The 13185-nt window shown below is 70.9% G+C and overlaps 1 protein-coding gene across 1 annotated transcript; it reads right to left on the bottom strand.

Moving 5' to 3' along the window:
• Positions 1-71: 71 nt before the first annotated feature.
• Positions 72-12733, bottom strand: LOC137143698 (drebrin-like protein B). The gene is made up of 13 exons (XM_067533616.1): positions 12243-12733; positions 8459-8511; positions 7589-7701; positions 5958-6032; positions 4900-5037; positions 4542-4619; positions 3884-4035; positions 3699-3753; positions 3382-3456; positions 3124-3244; positions 1142-1245; positions 638-695; positions 72-322 (listed from the first exon to the last, which is right to left on the bottom strand). Exons 1-13 carry the CDS (start codon positions 12389-12391, stop codon positions 72-74), a joined length of 1422 nt encoding a protein of 473 aa, XP_067389717.1. The 5' UTR covers positions 12392-12733.
• Between the last annotated feature and the right edge of the window lie 452 nt (positions 12734-13185).

Genomic DNA, 13185 nt, shown 5'->3' with positions numbered 1-13185 from the left:
ACAGCGTCTTTATTGGGCCCCGGCCCTGCGCAGGGGGCGCCCGGCGAGCACAGGAGGGGGCGCTGGTGGGGTCAGAAGAGGGGGGGGGGCCGCAGGCTCCCAGGGGGGGAGGGGGGGAGTGCTGGTTCCTGGAAGGGCCCGGGGAGGGGGGGCACGCCAAGCTGCGAGTCGCGGTCGGTAAAGCTGAGCCCACGTGTGCCCCATGGGGGGAGGCGGGGGCCGGCAGCCCCTATGCAGTGGGGGGGGAAGGGCCCACGGCGGCCTCCCCCCTCCAGTGCCCCCTGCCTGGCGCCGCCTTGCAGAGAGAGCCACGCTGTGCCCCCTGCGGAAAGAGAAGCACCTTAGCGAGAGCAGACACTGCTGGGGCGCCCCCCCCAGGGCAGCCCCCCCTCCCTGCTCCCCAGGGAATCCCAGCCAGGCCTCCCCACCCCCCATCTCCGGGGAATCCCAGCCAGGGCAGCCCCCCCTCCCTGCTCCCCGGGGAATCCCAGCCAGGCCTCCCCACCCCCCATCTCCGGGGAATCCCAGCCAGGGCAGCCCCCCACTCCCAGGGGGCCCCCATGGGCAGGGCACAGGGGGGCTGGGGAAGGCTGGAGATGCCAGGGTGCAGGGTGGAGGGGGGCCGGTGCCGCGGTACCTGCTGCGGGATCCCACGCTGCCTGCAGCTGGAGCTGGGCCCCGCCACGCCCGTCGGCCTGCGGAAGAGAGGGGCGCTGAGGGGGGCGCAGGGCAGGGAGCCCGCTGGGGCGTCCCAGGGCGTGGGCCGCACGCTGACAATGGGATTGAGCCAGGCTGTCGACGTGACCCGGGCCTGGAGACGTGCCCCCTCCCCCCGCCCCAGCAGCCTCTGTGGGGCAGGGCATGGGGGCTGCAGGTGCTGGTCAGCCTGGCCCAGCAGCGAGGGATGGACACAGCTGACGGGGGGCCCTGATCCCAACCGGTGTCCCTTGGGGGGGAAAGCCCCCCAGCTGGTCCCCCTGCCCCGGGGCCGGCTCAGAACCGGTGCCCCTAGAGGGGAACGTCCCCCTGCCCCATTTCCCCCCGCCCTAGGGCCAGATGGGAGCCAGCGCCCGCAAGGAGGAAAGGCCCCATGGCCCAGCCCCACTGAGCCCATCCCCTGCCCTGTAAGTTCCTCCGTTACCTTCTCTGCGGGCTCCAGCCACCCGCCAGCCTCCTGCCCTGTCAGGCCGTCGTGTCCCGCGGCTGGGAGGGGCTCGGCCGGGCTGGCCTCTGGTGTCGCGCCATCTGTAGGGAGACGGGGGGCTGAAAGCCTGGCTCCCAGCGCCGTGGGAGGCATTACTCCAGCGCGACCCCAGCATCAGCCAGCCTGGGTGATGGCAAGTCAGGAAGTCCCGCCCCCCCCCCCCCCTGCCCCGAGTGACATCACAGCCCAGCAGCATGGTGCGGGTTCCTCCCCAGAGCGGGCCCTGCTGGGCGTGCGGCTGGTGCCCACGGCGGGTTTCCTGCCAGCTGGGAGGGAGGTGAGGGGGAGGCAGGGCTGTGCTGCGGACCCGCCGGCCCAGGTGACCCCCCGCCCCTGTTCTGGCTCAGCCTGGCAGCTCCCCGCATGCGCCATGGCGCCGTCCTGCCCCGCACACCCACCTGCCACGGGGTCCTCGGCCGGCATCGGGGCTGCAGCCTCAGCAGAGCCGGGTGGCCAGGGCCCCGGGTCCAGGGAGCAGACGCCTGCGCTGGAGAGAACTGGGCCCCTTTGCGCAGGCTCCCCCCCAGCCAGCGACGGAGACACGGGGTCCGAGAGGGGCCCTGGCTGCACGGCTGAGTGGCTGCCATGGGGCACCTCCACAGGCATCGGCTCTGCCAGGAGGGAGCCCTCAGAGGGGCCCGAGAGAGCTGTGGCAGCCACGCAGGGGACAGCCTCCTCCATGGGCATGCATGGAACTGGGGGGGGGCTCAGAGACACAGCCCCATGGGGACCGCTGGGGGGCAGAGACACTGGGGAGGAGAGGGTGGGAGGGGGCCAAGAGAGAAGGGGTGGAGACCCGGCTCCGGGGGGGCTGGCAGGGGGTGGAGACCCAGTTGTGGGGGGGCTGGCAGGGGGTGGAGACCCAGCTGTGGGGGGGCTGGCAGGGAGTGGAGACCCAGCTCCGGGGGGCTGGCAGGGAGTGGCGACCCGGCTCTGGGAGGAGTGGCAGGGGGTGGAGACCCAGCTGTGGGGGGGCTGGCAGCGGGTGGAGACCCAGCTGTGGGGGGGCTGGCAGGGGGTGGAGACCCAGCTGTGGGGGGGCTGGCAGGGGGTGGAGACCCAGCTGTGGGGGGGCTGGCAGGGAGTGGAGACCCAGCTCCGGGGGGGCTGGCAGGGAGTGGCGACCCGGCTCTGGGAGGAGTGGCAGGGAGTGGCGACCCGGCTCTGGGAGGAGTAGCAGGGGGTGGAGACCCAGCTGTGGGGGGGCTGGCAGGGGGTGGAGACCCAGCTGTGGGGGGGCTGGCAGGGGGTGGAGACCCAGCTGTGGGGGGACTGGCAGCGGGTGGAGACCCTGGTTCAGCCAGGCTGATGGGAGGGAGCGTCGTGGTTCCATCGGGGCTGATGTGGGCCAGAGCTTTGGTCCTGGGCTGAAGAACAGGGGACAGGGGTCCTGTCCCAGCCGGGCTGGTGGGGGACAGGGGTTTGGAGCCGGGTGGGCTGGCAGGGGGCAGGGATGTGAGTCTGTACAGGCTGGTGGGAGGGGCAGCCCTGGTGGAGCTGGGTTCAGAGGTGCGAGGGCTGGAGGGGGCCTGCAGGAAGTCACTGGGCGACGCGGGGGGCTCTGGCCGGCGGAAGATGAAGGCAGACTCGGTCAGGCTGCGCTGGTACCGCAGGTAGGGCCTGCGGGGCGCTCCTGGGGGAAAAGCACAGAGACTCAGCAGCTGCTTCTCCTGCCCCTCCAGTACCATCACCCACCACTGCCATGCAGCCACCTCTGGGGGGGGACATGGCAGCTGCTTAGCCTGTAGGCCCTTCATGGCTCCCTCACGCCCCTAACGAATGGGAGGCTCCGTTTCCAGGCAGCAGCAACAGGCTGATAGGGGGCTACTGGCCAGGCAGCATTTCGGGACAGGCAGTGAAGCAGACTCCCGCAGCCAGTGGAAAGCGCCGGTGGGACGGCGGGCGCGGGGAGCACTCACCTGGCCGGGCGCCGAGCGGCGAGGGGGGCGGCTGGGCACTCGACGCGGAGCCGGAGCGTTCCCGCTGCCTGAAGAACTCCCGGGGATTCTGGGAGCGCTGGGAGACCAGCACGGCCGCTTCCTGCAAGGCAGACGGAGGCAGGGCAGCGATGGGCTGGGCGCGGGGCTGGTGTCTGCCCGGCCCAGCTGGGAGTCCCAGGCTCACGTGGGCCTGGCCCAGCCGGGGACGCCGTCTCTCCCCGGGCTGCCAGCACTTACCACCGCCTTCTCGAGAGACTCGCTGCGCCGGAACCGGTCCCGCATGGCCTCCTCGTGCTCCCGCTGCTGCTGCTCCTGGCACGGGACGGAGCAGAGGCCCTCAGAGAGCTGGGGCGCCCAGCGGTGGCCCCCGTCTCCTCTCCCCTGGCCCCACCCCAAGCTCCTGGCGTGCTGCCGTCCCGCCGGCTCCCCGCCACGAGCCGCACCGTGCCGCTCCCTGCCCGGCTTCCCTCTACCCACCTCCCCGGCGCCGGCCCCGCCTCAGCGCCAGGCCGGTGCTGGCTGGCGGCGGGGCCGGGGGCGCTGCTTCCACTCACCCATCGGGCCTTTTCCTTCCTGCGCGCCTCAGCCTCCAGCCGCGCCTGCTCCATCCTGCAGAGAGAGCAAAGGAGGCCGGGCACGGGGACCCCCGGTCAGCTCGGGACCCCTGGCCGGGACCGGCTCAGCGCAGGGGCAGGGCTCCCGGCCAGGCCGCTGCGTGGGGACGGGCTGGGGGACTCACCTCTGCTCCTCGATCAGCCTCTCCTTCTCCTGGAACCGGCGCTCGCGCTCGGCCGCCTCCCGCTTCTCCTCCTCCATGCGCTCGCGCTCCCAGCGCTTGCGCTCCTCCAGCAGCCGCCGGCGCTCCGCCTCCTTGCGCTGCTCCTCTTCCCTCTGCGGCACAGCGCCGGGCGCCGGGGCTGACTCCAGGGGACCGGGGCGGGGCAGCGAGGGGATCCCTGTGGGGCTGGGGCTGGAGCTGATCCCCGAGTCCGGGGTGCAGCGCTCCCGCCAACACCCGCAGCCAGGTGGGGAGGTGAGTGCCCGGCCCAAGCCCCTGCCCGGGCATTGCCCTTCTCTGCTTTTCCAAAGGCAGGGCTGTGGGCATGCACCGGGGGCAGCAGCACCACGGGGCGACGCCCCAACGGAGGAAACCTAGCGCCCGCAGCCCCGGCTGGCCTCACGGAGGCAGGGCAGGATCAGAGCCCGCCACCCCGCGGGGAGCCCACAGCCCAGGCCTGGCACCAAGCACAGACCCCCCCAGCATTCCCGCACCCTGCGATCACACCTCCCCCGGCGGCTCCAGGGGGCGCGGGTGGGGGGGCGGCTGCCGGCTCGAGGCCTGGGGCAGGTCACCCCCCCCATGCAGGGGGACGCTTGGGGCCGCGCTGTCTGCTCACCTCGGCCTGTGCCCAGAACGAGTCCCGTTTGGTTCTGCGGATCTCCAGGGCGGGGTTCGTCTTCCTGTAGTTGGTGCCCTGCGGGGAGACGCAGCGGTCGGTCCGAGGGCGGCTGGGAGCAGCCCCCTGCCCTGCGCTGGGCTACGGGGGGCGGGTCCCAGCCTGCCCTGCATGCAGCATCACCCCCCACCCGCCTCTGGCTGGGCTCCCGGCTGCGCCCGGCGCTGCACGTGCCAGCCTGGCCCCCTGCACGGAGCGAGTGCGAACGCAGCCGAGGTGAACGGAGCCAATTAAAACCCCAAGGGCCCCTCCCCCCAGGCACCCCACAGCAGCCGTCACCCCCCACCCCGCCACTCACCACCAGTTCCTCAGAGCTGCTAGCCGGCACTCTCCCGGGGACGGCGCCCCCCGCTGGCGCGAGCCGGGACAGCACGCGGTGGAGCCCCTCCTGCGTCACCTCCTCGGGGCGCCGGGCGCTCAGCACCAGGCCGGCCTCCTGCGCAGGGGAGGGGTGGACAGCGTCAGCCCCCCAGGGACACCCCCAGCCCTGCTCCCCCCAGGGCCCAGCTGTCCTTCCCGCCCACAGCCTGGGAGGGGGGAGGCGGCTCTCCTGGCACAGGCGCTGGGTGCCCTGCTCCATGCCCAGCTCCGGCCCGCGCCCCGCACCCCACCTCGGAGCCGGGACGGTGGCTGGCTGGGTTTGCAGTCTGTCTTCCTGCCCATCCCCCCCCGGGTCCTGGCTCCATTCCCGGGTATTTATAGGTTCCCGGGCTGGGCTGCCGAGGGCTGGGTGCCCAGGCTGGGAGAGGATGGAGCGGAGACAGCGCTGGGGCCCTGCCGCCAGCCCGTTCACAGAGCGGCACTGCGCTAAGACACCCGCGGGCTCCAGCGCTGGGAACGGGGGGACACAAATGAGAGGTGGGGGGGCTGGAGGGGAGGGGTCCCAGCTGCTCCCCCACCCCCTTCCTGCCCGGGGAAAACTGGCGCGAGCCCCCCAGCTCCGGGGCCAGGGCCTGGAGGAACCGCAGCCAAGGCTGGGAAGAGCCGAGCCTGAGTCAGCAGCGCCGGGAATGTGCTGAATGAAGTGTCCAAAGGCCGGGGGCTCCCCAGGGGCCCCAGCTTCTGGGGGGAAGGGAGGGGACAGCGAGCCAGTCTGACAGAGCCGGAGCCAGACACCGGGGACGTGGCAGGGGCTGGGGGGAGCAGCAAGAGGGGAAAAGGCAGGACATACCCCGCCCCCCACAGCGCCCCTGCAGGGAAAGGCCTGGGCTGGAGCATGGGGGAGCTGCCCTGCCCCCCCCCCCTCCCAGCACCCGCTTTCGAACACCCTGCGCCCCCGTCCCCGGTGCGATGGACAAAGCTCCCCACGGTGCTGCCCGTCAGGCCGGGCAGCCGACGCCCTGGGCAGAAACTCACCCTGAAGAAGGCTTTGACGGCAGGCAGGTGCCCCGCACAGGTCTGTCTCTGGGACTCCGGCACCTGCTCCCCCACCTGGCACCAAGCAGACAACAGCTCAGCAGGGCAGCCAGGGCCGGAGCGGGCCCCAGGCCAGACCAGCTCTCCCGTCCCCGGCTGGGCTGGGCTTCCCGCCTGCAGGGCTGGCTGCCCTGCTTCCCCCGCAGCCCCTGGTGAAGGCCCCCCCCCCAGAAGAGACCCGGCTCCCGCTCCTCTCTGTGCATACAGAATTTCACGGAGCTGGGCCAGCCTGGTCCCTGCCCGATGTCGCCAGGACTGGGGCTTCCCACTCCTCTAAGAGCCCACTCCCTGCAGGGTGTCCCGAGAGTCGGCCCATGTTTTCCCTTCCTCAGTTTCCCTCCATTCCCCTCAGTTGTCCAAGTCCCTCTCGCCCCCGTCCCCTGATCTCCCCTCAGACACATTGCAGATGCTTCTGTCCCCTTAGCTGTCGCTTGGCCCCTTTAACCTCCCCCCAACTCACCCCATCCCTGTCCTGGGCGTCTCTGGGGCCGCTTTGGGTGCCTGCAGTGTGCGGTGTCTTTGGGATTGAGCTGCTCGCAGCCGGACAGCACCAAGCACAGGGTCAGGGAGCGGGGGGCTGTCCTCCCAGAGCTGGATCCAGAGGGATGCCCCCTGCTCTAGATGGCGGGGCCCTGCCACCCTAACTACAGGCCCCGGGGGCTGCTGTGTATCGGCTCTGGGAGGGCAGCTCCCAGGACAGCATCGGCTCGCGGTGGGGGCTCCCCAGGCAGCAGAGACGCAGCCGGGCCCTGCTCGGACACGGCCCAGCACCGGGAGGGGGGAACTGTCATTCCACCAGCAGCCGGCCAGGACGACCCAGAGCTCTTGGCACTGGGGGGGTCAGGCGCTGTATGGAAGAAAGCACCCCAATCTGCTGGGAGGCCGGGCCTGGGAGGGGGGAGCTCCCCCGTAGCCGGCGCGCCTGCCCCGCTCCCCACAGCGCCACCCGCTGGCACAGGTCGGGGTTGGAGTAGCCCACTGTGGAAGCTGGGGTGCCCAGTGCCTGCCAGCCCTGGCCCCACTGCTGGCCTCGAGGGAGGCTGCGGCTGCCCGGGGCCGAGTGGAGGGGAGCAGCCTGCAGTGCGGGGGCCATGGCAGCGACTCGAGTGCAGCCTGTCCCCGCCCTGTGCCAGGCCAGGCGGCGTGTCCGGTGCACGTGGGGCACACGCAGCTCCCTGCGCCTCGGGCTGCTCGCGCGCTGCCTCGTGTGCGGGATGGGGGCGGGACGACAGCCCAGACCAGCTCCCGCCCCCCGGCCCGATGCCAAGAGGCTGGGAGAGGCGGGGAGTCACTGAGGGCTCCAGACGCAACGAGCAGGAATGAGAAGCAGCTGGGCTTGGCGGGGCCCTGCCAGTGCCAGTCCCCGTGGCGCTTGGTCAGGAGCCCCACACAGGCCTTGCTAGCCAGCTGTGGCCCCCACCCACACCCCCACACGGGGACCCAGAAAAATTCAGGTGGGTGCCCCGGTGCTGCAGGCACTCGGGGGCACTATAACCTCCCCCCTAGGTCTGACCCCCCGGCAGAGGGCAAAGGGGCTGGGACCCTCCCATCACCATCCTCTGCACCCTCACCCAGTTGATCAGGACGATGCAGGGCTGCCCGGAGCCGGGGTCCCGTATGCGGCACAGGCCGTACATGACGCTGCCACTGGAGAACTTCCCGGCCAGCTCATCCGCCCCGCCAGCTGCAAGGAGAGCACGCGGGGGTCAGCAGGGAGGGGAGGCGGGCCCGGCCCAGCCCAGCCCCCACAGTACTTCGGGGGGCACTGAGGCAGAGCCCCACCTCTGGCCGCCCCCACTCCCTGCCTGGGGAGGGGCACTGGGGCAGCTTCTGTATCCATCCGTATCCCCACCCCCTACACAGGGGGCAGCTCCCTCCCTTAGTGCGTCTCCACAGAGAGAGGCACGGAGCCATCAGGAGACTGCACCAGGGTCAGCTGCAGAGGGGCTGCGGGTGCTGTGCTGCGGGGGGCGCAGCAGGGGGCGCTGGGCTGCGGGGGGTGCAGCGAGGGGCACTGGGCTGCAGAGAGCGGGGGGCGCAGCAGGGGGTGCTGTGCTGCGGGGGCCGCAGCGGGGTTGCTCTCCCCGGCAGGCAATGCTGCCCCAGTGCGCGCTGGTCTGCTGGAGCGGCCAGTCTTTGGAGGCTGTGACAGCCAGCCCCTGGGCTCTTGTGGCTGTGACAGCGTCTCCCAGTGTCTGGGCTGCCGCCTGGCACGGGGGCGCTGGCAGGTCTCTCGATCCCCTCGGCGGGACACAGGGTTCTCCGTCCACCGGCCCACGCTGCTGTGTGATGCTGCTGGGGTGGGGAGGGAACGGCTGCCACCTCTCGCCCTGGGGCCAGCGTCAGGAGCCCGAGCCTTAGCTGGCCTGGAGCCGCGGATCCCTTCGGGGCGGAAGGGCTGGGAGGGGGAAGGTGGGTGCAGCGCCCCCGGCGCGCCTTACCTCCGGAGTCCAGGAGCGTGAGCTCATTGTGCTTCTCGTACGCAAAGATGGCCCTGGAGGGGAGCAGAAGGGGAGGTCAGGCTGGGGGGGAATCGAGGCAACTGATCTTCTCCACCACCCCAGCTCAGCCAGCCCCTGCCCCAGCCCAGCACGCGGCCAGCCTGAGCCCTGGGTCAGAGCCAGAATCTGGAACTGTGGCCCGCCCCAAGCCTTTTGGGTCATGCCCCCCATACCTGGTCCGTGCCCCCACCCCCAGGAGCTGCAGTCGGAAACGGGACCAGAGCTGCAGTTGGGGGCTGGCAGCTGGAGCCCAGGCTGTGGTGGGGGCTGTGGGGACCCAGGGCCTTCAGCGGGGCCGGCCAGGAGCAGGAGCTGGGAACAGGCCTGGGAGCCGGGCCCAGAACTAGGCTGGAAGCCAGGGCCCGGGGCCGGGAACGTGGCCGTGGAGCCATGAATGGGGGCAGAGCCGTGGCCGGAGCTGCAGCCCCAGGAGCGGGCCAAGAGCGGGGCTGCAGCTGGGCCAGGGCCAGGGTGGAGATGTGAGCAGAAGGGGCTGAGTGGTGCTTCTCCCCACCCCCCATGGGGGCTGGCCCAGGTCCCGCTGCCTCCCTCCGAACATTCCCCCACGCCCCCCCAGGGAGGCACCCCCATAGTTAGTGGAGCTCTGGTCTGGAAGGACAGAGATGGCCCAGACCCACGGCGGCCAGCGACCCCAGGCCCTGTGACAGGCGCCCTTTAGGGCAGGCAGCCAGGTGTGCTCCATTAGCCTCCTGCCATGCCCCAGGCCATGCCCACAGCAGGACCCACAGCAGCAGGCTCCCCCCAACAGGCGCTGCATGGAGCGTGTCTGTGTAACATACAGCGGCACGGGGCGCACGCCCGGCAGGGGTGTACTGGATGGGGCGGTTCCGGTGCGCAGCGGCACAGGGCGCACGCCCGGCAGGGGTGCATTGGGCAGGGCGGTTCCGGTGCGCAGCGGCACAGGGCGCACGCCCGGCAGGGGTGCATTGGGCAGGGCGGTTCCGGTGCGCAGCGGCACAGGGCGCACGCCCGGCAGGGGTGCATTGGGCAGGGCGGTTCCGGTGCGCAGTGCCACGGGGCGCACGCCCGGCTGCGGGTGCTGTATGGCAATACAGAGAGTCCAAAGGCAGCTCAGGCAGGGCACCCTGGTTCCCGTCCCTCTCCCCTCCAGGGCTCTGTCCGGGCCTGTTTTAACTCCCCGCTCATCGTCCGGACGCCCGGCTCCAGCTCCGGCCCCTGCCCTGCCCAGGCCCCAGGGGCTGCTCCAACTTCTAGGGGTGAAAGTGCGAAGGCCTCGTGCAGGGCTGAACGCTGACCCCGGGGCTCGCAGGCCCCTCTGGCCCCATCCACTGCTGGGACGGGAGGCCGGAGGAAGTGGCTTTCCTGCAGGAAGTCAGGCTCTTGAGAGGCTCCGCCAGGAAAGAGGTTGTGGGTGGGGGGGCAGGATCCAGCCTGGGCCCAATGTGGGCCCTGCCCGGGAGCCCGGGGCTGCAGGCTCTCTCCTGCCCTGGGCGACGTGGGCTCCCTCATGGCAGGTGCCAGCTGCTCAGGGTAGAGGGGCAGGAATGCACCAGCCCCGACCCACACAGCTCACCCCGTCGCTGCGCAGCTCCAGCTGCCCTGCCCCTGCCCCGAGAGCCCCAGGCCTCCTCCCCCGCCCCGGTCCCTCCTCTGGTCACCCCCTCCTGGCTCACACACTGGCACGGCAGCTGGCAGCATCCGCCCCAGGACAATGGGGCTGCAGGATCCAGCGCAAGGCAGGAGGAACCGGAGCAGCAGCACGGCCTGCCGGGGGCTCCCGGCCCCGCTCAGCACGTGCCTCCACCAACAGCCCCCAGGGCCAGCCCTCCCAGCCCCCATTCCCCAGCCCGGCCCCTGCTGACTCCCACACAGCCAGCCAGGAGCCCCCCCCACCGCTCCAGCCTGCCCCCAACAGCGCCCCTGCTGGGACAGGCTGGAGTAGCTGAGCGCTCCCCCCATGGCCAGCACTCCTGCCCCCCAGAGCCTGCAGCTGGGCGAGGCCGGGGCTGCAGGAGCCAGGAGCCCCCCCAGCTCTGGCCTTGCTCCGGGTATTGCTGCCCTTCCAGAGCCGACAGCGTCGGTTACTTTGCGCCGCCTCGGCTGGGTGCGCTGGGGCGGGAGGGACGAGGTGCGAAGGGAGCCAGAGGCCCAGTGAGATGGGGGTCAGGTGGGGGGGCTAACGCACACAGACTGCCACAGAGCCCCGCCTACGCAGCACACTGGGCCTGCAGCCGGCACCAGGGGCACAATCCCCAGCGCCGCACTGCTTAGAGAAACTGCCCTACAAGATCCACCCAGCCCGTCACCTGAGTCTCTGGGTAGGGTCCCCCTCTACAGCCTCCTGCCAGGGCCCCAGCCCTCCCCAAGAGTCAGCCTATATCCCCCCATTGCTCTAGCTACCCCTCTGCCCCTGGGCGGTCTCAGCCCCTGCCCCGGGGACTCGTCACGGCCCCTTCCGGTGTCATTGGCCGAGCTGGACAGACTGGGACACCTTAGCCTGGCAGCAGCCCCAGCTAACGGGGCATGGGGGGGCGGGGTGCTGGGGGCAGGGTGCTGGAGCCCGGCTGGGCTGCGCCGTTAGAGCAGAGGAGAGAAGCTGGCTCTGATCCCGGTGAATTGAATCCCTCTCTCCAGGGAGCCCCCCCCCCCCCGGCTTTGTCTCTGTGCAGCTCCAGTTACAGACCTGTGACGACACGCTCCGCTCAGCTCCGTGCAGGCGTGGCCATGTGAGCGCTCCAGGAACATGCATGTGGCTCTGCGTGCTCCTCTGAACACGGGCAGGCCTGGCACGCCAGATGGACTGGGACGGGGTCCTGCTCTGGTGTAAATCAGGAGCTGCTTTGGCTTCCCACGGCACAGCCGGGCCATGCTCTGGGCATGGCTTTCACTGATGGGGTGTGGGAAAGGGGTGCCAGCCCCGGGAGGGGGTGTTGCACTGACAGCGAGCGCGCCCAGGGAATCCCAGCGCTGATGGCGTCCCGCAGACTTCACCGCGTCTGGGCAAACAGGCCTGCACAGGAGCTGCTCCCGCCCTCAGCTCGCCGGCCTGGCTATCACGCAGCACATGGGAGCCGGGCCAGGTGAGGGGCAGAGCCATGCTGCCTACGTCCCTGGGGGGCAGGGAAGGTGGCAAAGAGGGGAGAGAAGGTGGGCGCCTCCCTTCCCCCTCCCGGTTCTTGCCTGCCACTTCCCCTTCGTTCCTGCCTGGCTCGCACCCAGCGTCCCCACAGGACGACGTCACCGCTGAGTCGGGCCCAGAGGGAAACTCAGCCCAAGCCACAGAGCTGCATGTGGTTTCTGGAGGAAACCCCGGCCCCGTCCCGGCGCAGGGAGGTGGGAGGAGAGGCGCCGGGGCACAAGAGACTGGAGGGAGCCTGTCCTGCAGAGCCAAGTCTGGGCCCAGCTTCAAAGGGCAGTCCAGGGGGGCGGAGGGCCAGGCGAGAGGGCGAGTTCCTTCCTGTGTTCGGGGCCTGCCTCCCGGCTAGGGGCAGCCAGGACTGCAGCTTTTGCTAAGGTCTGTTTAACTGCCGTGCCCAATACACCCTTCGGCGGCAGAGGCCTTCGTTAGAGCCTGCGTGAGCCCCGCACACAGCCCCACACGCAGCCCCGCGCACAGCCCCGCGGAACCAGGCCTGGCACTCCCCCCCGCATCGCACAAAGGACGTGGAGGAAAAGCAGCCCCGGGAGGGGAAGGGCCCGGCTCCGAGCGGTTCCCTGGGCAGGTCACCTTTTCATCACTCACCCCTGCAGCTCCGTGCACCCAGCTCCTGCAGCCGGCCGAGCAGAACAGCAGGAATGGGCCCAGGGGGGCTTGTCCTCAGTCCCGGGGGCCCTGTCTGCCGGGGCGGCTGCTGGGCATCGCTGGGTCTGAGAGCCAGGGGCCCTCTGCATTGCTCGGCAGGCTGTCCAGCCTTGGGAATGCAGCTGGAAGACCAAGGGGGACTGCTGGGGAGCTGGGCTGGGGGAGGGGCTTTCCTCCGGGGGTCCAAGGACTCTGGGGCGTTCAAAGCCCCTGAGCTGAGGGGCAGGTCCTGGCACATCTCTGTGCACTGGCCCCCCAGCCGTGGGTGAGGGCAGGCGGGAGCAGCCGGAACACAGGGGAGTTTGCAAGGGTTTGGGCCTCCGGCCCCAGGGTGTTTCAAACAAAGGGCCCAGAGAGCAGCATTGGGCCTAGCGCCTCCGCCGGGCAGAGACCGTCCCTGGGCCATGGCGGGACCAGAGAGGCGCCCACGGGCAGCGCGATGGCCCCAGAGTCCCAGCTCAGTCCTCACTCCTCATCTCTGCTCAGCTCCCCTGAATCCCTTCGCTGGTTTGCTGGGAGACCGGGCCCTCCCGCAGTCCCTCCCTGTGGCGTGGTGCTGCAGCGCGCGCCGATTCTGCTGGGACAGGCTGGGGCTGAGGTAGCCGGGAACGCCGCCCCCCTCCGGCCAGTGCTTTTGCCCACCCCCCCCCCCCGAGCCCCCAGCTGGGAGGCGACAGAATTGTTGGCAGTCCATTCCCGGTCCCTGCTGCATCCCCACAGCTCAGCAGGCCAGCTCCTTCCCGCCAGCGCCCTCAACTCTCCGGGTTAAGCAACTTGGAAAATAAGTCCAAAATCCATGGTCATTTCGTAAGTAGAGCCTCCCAGCTTCCCCGCCCCGCTCACGGCCCCCTCCCAGCCCCAGCCAGCCACTCTGCCAGAACTG

The sequence above is a fragment of the Emydura macquarii genome, unplaced genomic scaffold, assembly GCF_026122565.2.
Source record: "Emydura macquarii macquarii isolate MOO-44397 ecotype Brisbane River unplaced genomic scaffold, CSIRO-AGI_Emac_v2 contig_3345, whole genome shotgun sequence".
Classification (NCBI taxonomy): Eukaryota; Metazoa; Chordata; order Testudines; family Chelidae; genus Emydura; species Emydura macquarii.
The sequence above is the reverse complement of the archived record's forward strand: the minus strand, read 5'-3'. Positions and strand labels throughout refer to the sequence as shown.

What these genes read in the sequence shown, in the direction of transcription:
- LOC137143698 (XM_067533616.1), bottom strand. Translation starts at nt 12,391, where the DNA reads ATGCAGAGGGCCCCTGGCTCTCAGACCCAGCGATGCCCAGCAGCCGCC. An exon ending in GCAGCTCTGAGGAACTGGTG is followed by an intron (nt 4,620 to 4,899) that starts GTGAGTGGCGGG and finishes GTCTCCCCGCAG; the next exon opens with GGCACCAACTACAGGAAGAC. An exon ending in GGAAGGAAAAGGCCCGATGG is followed by an intron (nt 3,457 to 3,698) that starts GTGAGTGGAAGC and finishes GTCCCGTGCCAG; the next exon opens with GAGCAGCAGCAGCGGGAGCA.